The sequence below is a fragment of the Arachis stenosperma genome, chromosome 3 (genome assembly GCF_014773155.1).
Source record: "Arachis stenosperma cultivar V10309 chromosome 3, arast.V10309.gnm1.PFL2, whole genome shotgun sequence".
NCBI lineage: Eukaryota > Viridiplantae > Streptophyta > Magnoliopsida > Fabales > Fabaceae > Arachis > Arachis stenosperma.
In genome coordinates, this window is record NC_080379.1 from 1,131,182 (window position 1) to 1,137,181 (window position 6,000).

Here is a 6,000-nt window from a genome sequence, read left to right on the forward strand (position 1 = left end):
TAAGAAGATACGTATGTATGAAATTTTTTAATAATAATAACGAAAAGAAGAACTGTCTTAATGAATGAGCATAATGGATTCACATATAGAATAGCAAAACCAAATAAGAGAAAGATAATATTCTACTCCAATTCTGACTTGTATCCTATCCAATAGTTTATCCATCATTCAGCATTATTTCGTCTAAGCTTTCTTTTTTATTCTAAATTTTTATACGGCTCTCGAGAAAAACATGCTTATTTTAATATGAATAATAAGATTGTGTTTAGTTTGAATTTTTATTTTCTGTTTTTTCATATTATATTGAAAATAGAACTATCTACACTTGTTTAAACAGATAACTAACTGAACTAACTATTCCACTAACTCAAATTAATGAGTGATATTTTATAATTAAAATCCAAATAATAAATGTAGAATGCTGTGTACTTTTTTCTCATACAGAATGTGGAAGGAGTTCATGCAGTGTTTTTTGATGATGTATTATAATACAACCTTTGAGCTTTCATTCTGTTCAGATAATTTAAGTCAAAAACGTCGGAAAAGAGCTTGCTATCAAAACTATCCCCACAACAACATTGTTCATGAATCATGATGCATTCTATTTTTATTACTTATTATTACTACTACTATTTTTAAGTGTTGAATTTATAGCTTTTATGCTTTTAAAAGAGTTAGGAACATCTCAAGTCTAATAGCTTTTGACTTTAAACTACTAAACTTTATTGGGTGAAAGACATTGCTTTTAGGATTGTTGACCTTTTTTAATATGTTTATGCCCACATGGTTTTTTATTTTTTAAACAATTGCTAAATAATGATCCCAACAATGAATAATTGTAACTTCTAAGTGCTTCAAAACTGGCAGTCAGACACATGAAAAGGACACGTGTTAAGGTTCCATTAGCAACTTATCTAACCTACTAGTCAAATCATTTCAGCATCATTCACACTTATTAATATATGATATGAAAAAATTTTCAAGTGTGTCGTTATACCGGTGTTTCAGTAATTTTTAGCCGTTGATAATTATATGCTATTAGGATAACCATGATGATATCCTTGTTCCTTAGGTTAAGGACCATACTATATGATTCTATGGTCCAGCCAGCTTATAATATAGTTGGAATTAGGACACACCCTATGATGGCCCTTACTATGGCCAGCTTTTCTGGCTCTCATTATTTGACACGCTTCTCACACGTACCAAAGTCAAACTCACAATTATTTTTTATTTTATTTATTATTACTCCTTTTAATCATCACTCATTTGTCTTGTTATTTATGTACTTGCATTTGCATTTCATTTTGTGCTGCCGTCTATAGTTTATGACACACTCCTGAATCAATAACTTTTTAGAATTGTATATGATCACTTTTGTTTTTTGTTATAGGATTTTCATGATTCCAAGATGATAGTAACATTGTAACAACTATCAACTTTTTATAAAGAACAAAGGGTCTGGTTTGCATGCATTGCTTTTGAGGGTGGAACTTGGAACAAGTTTTGGTGAAATGCTTGGGATTATTATATCTTTCTTCAATTGGTGCTCCTTTAATGCTTGATTGAATGCCTCTAAGAAACTAAACTTTCTTTTGTTTGGCTTTACTATTTGTGTGGCCTAAACTTGGTACTTATTCAATTTTGATTTGAAAAAATCTGAATATTTAAGTGATTCAGATGTTGATATCTACTTTTGTTTAATCCCTTTGCTTCATTGCTCTTCAGGATTGAACCTTTGATTGAGAGAAGTTGTCACTTGAAAATGAGAATGGTGTTTGGGAATACAAGATGTGTGAGGTGTGTATCTTCTTCTTCTTCTTCTTTCATAATGAAAAATGTTCATATGCTCTTGAATTTTTTGTATAATAACTTCAAATGTTATAAATGAAAATAAGTTGATGTGAATGTTTCTGGAGGACGCATTAAATATGCTCGAGAAATTTGATGCTATGGAACTTCTATGATAATTTTCAACTCCAATGTCATGCTTCCATGAACTGAAACATAGTGATTTTAAACTCCAAATTTCTCACATTTTAGATTTCAAGATGATGCTGAACTGGCCAAAATCCCAACAACTAATGGTGACAATGGAATTAAGGTACTTAGTTCCAATAAAGATCACAACAATAGAGAAGCAAGAAAAGCAAAGAAGTTCTTGAAAGCCAGAGTATTATCAAGAGTTTTCTCAGAAGACTATGAGAGAGTAAGAAGAAGGATTCTAGACCCAAGAGGACAAACCATTCACAGATGGAACAAGATTTTCTTGGTAGCATGTTTAGTTTCTTTGTTTGTGGACCCTCTATTCTTTTACTTGCCACTAGTTCAACATCAAGTGTGCATTGGTATTGGAACAACACTAGAAGTGATCCTCACTATTATCAGATCAATAGCAGATTTATTCTACATGATTCAGATCATCATGAGGTATCGAACGGCTTATGTTGCGCCTTCTTCGCGTGTTTTCGGTAGAGGAGAGCTTGTTATAGACCCTGCAAAGATAGCAGCTAGGTACTTCTTCAAAGGTTTCTGGCTAGACTTTGTTGCCGCATTACCCCTTCCTCAAGTAAGTCACTGGTTCATTTTGTGTTCTCTCACTTAATCTATTAATTTGAATCTCTATAAATAGCTGAGTATACCCTTTCAGGTGCTGATCTGGATTGTGATCCCCAATCTTGGAGGCTCGACCATGGCGAACACGAAAAACGTCCTTCGATTCATCATCATTTTTCAATATATACCAAGGCTGTTTCTGATTTTTCCACTTTCATCCCAAATTGTAAAGGCTACTGGGGTTGTGACAGAGACAGCATGGGCTGGTGCTGCTTATAACCTCATGCTTTACATGCTGGCTAGCCATGTAAGTATATGAGAAATAAAATTGCTACATGCACACAAAATATCAGCCACGAAATCAGTTGTGTATAAATACATGTGTTGTTTCACCTTAATGTATTTTGTGTTTTAGCATGTATTCTATGCAAGTAGCTGATTTGATAGCTAACTTTTTTGTGTACACATAGCATAACAGAATAACAGATAAAACAGAACAAAAAGAGTATAATGTATGCATTTTTGGAGTTAACATTCAAACTTTACTAATGTTTTCCTATTTTTGGTTGAAGTTTTTTGGAGCTTGCTGGTACCTTCTATCAATTGAAAGACAAGAAGCATGCTGGAGGAGAGTCTGTGATATGAAAAATTCATCTTGTAAATATGGTTTCTTCGACTGCAACATGGTTAAAAATCCACTCAGGGACTCATGGTTTAAGGGAAGTAATGTCACAAAGTTATGTTCACCAGAAGCTAAGTTTTATCCCTTTGGCATATATGGTGATGCAGTCACATCAAGAGTTACAACCTCACCATTCTTTAAGAAGTACTTCTATTGTCTTTGGTGGGGTCTCAGGAATTTGAGGTAAGGTGTCATCAAATTTCCACCTTTAGCATTATGATTTTCTTCATGCTTATTATATCCTTAGATCAATGTGTCTGTATTATATCATATTCAGTTACATTGATCCAAGAATGTATCAACAAAATTGATAAAATGAGGGAAATGTTTTACTCTTCTAAGTGTTTATGAGTGACTAATTGCATTTCTGATTGTTGGGAACAGTTCTTTAGGACAAAATCTACTCACTAGCACTTTTGTCGGAGAAATAATGTTTGCCATTCTGGTTGCAACCCTTGGATTGGTTCTTTTTGCATTACTCATTGGTAATATGCAGGTAATTAATATGGTGATTGCTACTACGAAGATGTTTTTACGTGAAAATGGTAGTTAAAAATCGTTAAATAGTTTCACATATTGGCCTAAAGTGCTTAATATAACACATATCCACCAATTCATATAACAGTAAAGAATTTTTTTTCTCAGTAAAAAAAAATATAATTCTTTAAATTACTACAAGAAACATATTTCTTAATGTGTACTTGTTGCATTTTCCTTCATTCAACACTCAATTATGTAATTTTAGTTTTCAACACTGAATTGTAAGATAATATTTCACCAATCACCACTCTATAAGTTAACTCTGTTCTATTGATATGTACTAACAAAATATAACTGAAATTCTGGTAGACATACCTTCAATCAACAACTGTGAGGCTAGAAGAGTGGAGGGTCAAAAGAACTGATACAGAACAATGGATGCATCACAGACAGCTTCCTCAAGAACTAAGACAATCCGTGCGCAAATACGATCAGTATAAATGGCTGGCAACTCGAGGAGTGGACGAAGAAGCCCTTCTCAAAGATCTTCCATTAGATCTTCGAAGAGACATCAAGCGCCACCTTTGTATCGAGCTGGTTCGACGAGTAAGTTAGTTACACTTTTAAATTTAATTGTTTGAAAGATAGTCCTCAATCCATGGAAAAGTTTTACACAGATATCCAATCATATATTGTTACATTAGCAAAAACAATTGTACTATTCATATTCAAAGAGTTTGTCTAGAGAACAAAGTTTTAAGCACAATCAAATTATGTTGGACATATGAATGTTATGTTTTTTCATGCAAGAATCTCCTCTGTTCCTCTAAGAACAATGAAAGCACTAAACTAAACACTTAACCATTGAATCATGATGAAAACAGGTTCCATTGTTTGAACAAATGGATGAGAGGATGCTAGATGCAATATGTGAAAGGCTAAGGCCTTCATTGTGCACAGAAAGCACATATCTTGTCCGAGAAGGCGATCCGGTCAACGAAATGCTCTTCATAATCAGAGGAAATCTTGATTCCTACACAACCAATGGCGGCCGGACCGGATTCTTCAACTCGTGCCGGATCGGCCCTGGCGATTTCTGCGGCGAGGAACTCCTAACATGGGCCTTAGATCCAAAACCAAGTGTAATAATACTTCCTTGTTCCACAAGAACAGTTAAGGCCATATCAGAAGTTGAAGCATTTGCACTCATGGCAGAAGATTTGAAATTTGTTGCATCACAGTTTAGAAGATTGCATAGCAAGCAACTTAGGCACAAGTTCAGGATTCACTCACACCAATGGAGAACTTGGGCTGCATGTTTCATTCAAGCTGCATGGAGAAGGTTCAAGAAGAGAAAAGAAGCTGCTGAATTGAGGGCAAGAGAGGAAAATGAGGCTGAAACACATGCAACAAGGTGCAATAGGAAGGGTATGGATGTAAATTCAGGTGCAGATTCTGAAGTAGTAAGCTCTTTGCAGAAGCCAGCTGAACCAGACTTTTCTGTTGATGAGTGATGATGAATCTTTCTTACAAGTCTCTTCATCATTGTGTAATTATTTTAATTAATTATTTATTCATAATTTTTTTCTTTTTTTTTTGGTTGCTTTTATTGGTCCTTGTTGGGCTGGTTGTGTAGCCCGTTTAGTATATAAAAAAAATTGGTCTCAAATATAAGTGCATAACAAAAATTATATGGTCCCTCCAAAATAGAATAAAAAAAATTGTAGGCAAGTATTAATTCTTTAATAAAAAAAATCTAGCACAATGTAAATGAGCATTTCAAAAAGATCGACAATTTTAGAGACAAGGAAACAAATTTGGACCCCAAATTAAAGGTTGAATGAAGTCATCAGATGATTCCCACAATAATTTACAGCTCTCATTAACCTCCCCTAGATATGCACGTAACTTTCCCATGCAATTAATGTGATTAATTAATTAGCTTTGGACCTTTTTAACTTTCAATCAACCCTTTATGTAAAAAATAAATAAAATAAAAAGAAGAAAAGAATTAACCTTTTCATGATTGTAACTTTTAGTCTTTTGCATGTTATTGCCATTATTAATCACCTTGTATAATCATATGGAGTAGTATGAAGAAAATTTCCTTGGTAATATACTATATGTAGTAATAGAGATCATGTATATATATATATATATGATCATTATTTTGTCCATGCAATATCTCACAATCTAATGATACTTTTGTTTACTTTTTAATTAGTATTTTAAAAAGACTCAATCTATCAAATTATCTTAACTAAATTCATTATATATGTGTT

General features: G+C 33.2%; 1 protein-coding gene across 2 annotated transcripts; it reads left to right on the forward strand.

The window, feature by feature from the left end:
• Positions 1 to 1,363: 1,363 nt before the first annotated feature.
• Positions 1,364 to 5,412, forward strand: LOC130969615 (protein CNGC15b-like). 2 transcript variants are annotated; one of them, XM_057895420.1, is made up of 8 exons: positions 1,364 to 1,630; positions 1,729 to 1,800; positions 2,044 to 2,569; positions 2,651 to 2,863; positions 3,129 to 3,421; positions 3,623 to 3,734; positions 4,088 to 4,324; positions 4,603 to 5,412. In XM_057895420.1, exons 2-8 carry the CDS (start codon positions 1,766 to 1,768, stop codon positions 5,230 to 5,232), a joined length of 2,046 nt encoding a protein of 681 aa, XP_057751403.1. In that variant the 5' UTR covers positions 1,364 to 1,630; positions 1,729 to 1,765; the 3' UTR covers positions 5,233 to 5,412. The 2 variants fall into 2 exon arrangements, with proteins under 2 accessions (XP_057751403.1, XP_057751402.1); XM_057895419.1 differs by lacking the exon at positions 1,364 to 1,630 and having other exon boundaries at positions 1,700 to 1,800.
• The last annotated feature ends 588 nt before the right edge of the window (positions 5,413 to 6,000 follow it).

Bases quoted from the DNA above. Each gene is read 5' to 3' on its own strand.
- LOC130969615 (XM_057895420.1), top strand. From the start codon at position 1,766: ATGAGAATGGTGTTTGGGAATACAAGATGTGTGAG. The intron at 1,801-2,043 runs GTGTGTATCTTC...CTCACATTTTAG, and splicing joins GGGAATACAAGATGTGTGAG to ATTTCAAGATGATGCTGAAC. The intron at 2,570-2,650 runs GTAAGTCACTGG...ATACCCTTTCAG, and splicing joins CCGCATTACCCCTTCCTCAA to GTGCTGATCTGGATTGTGAT.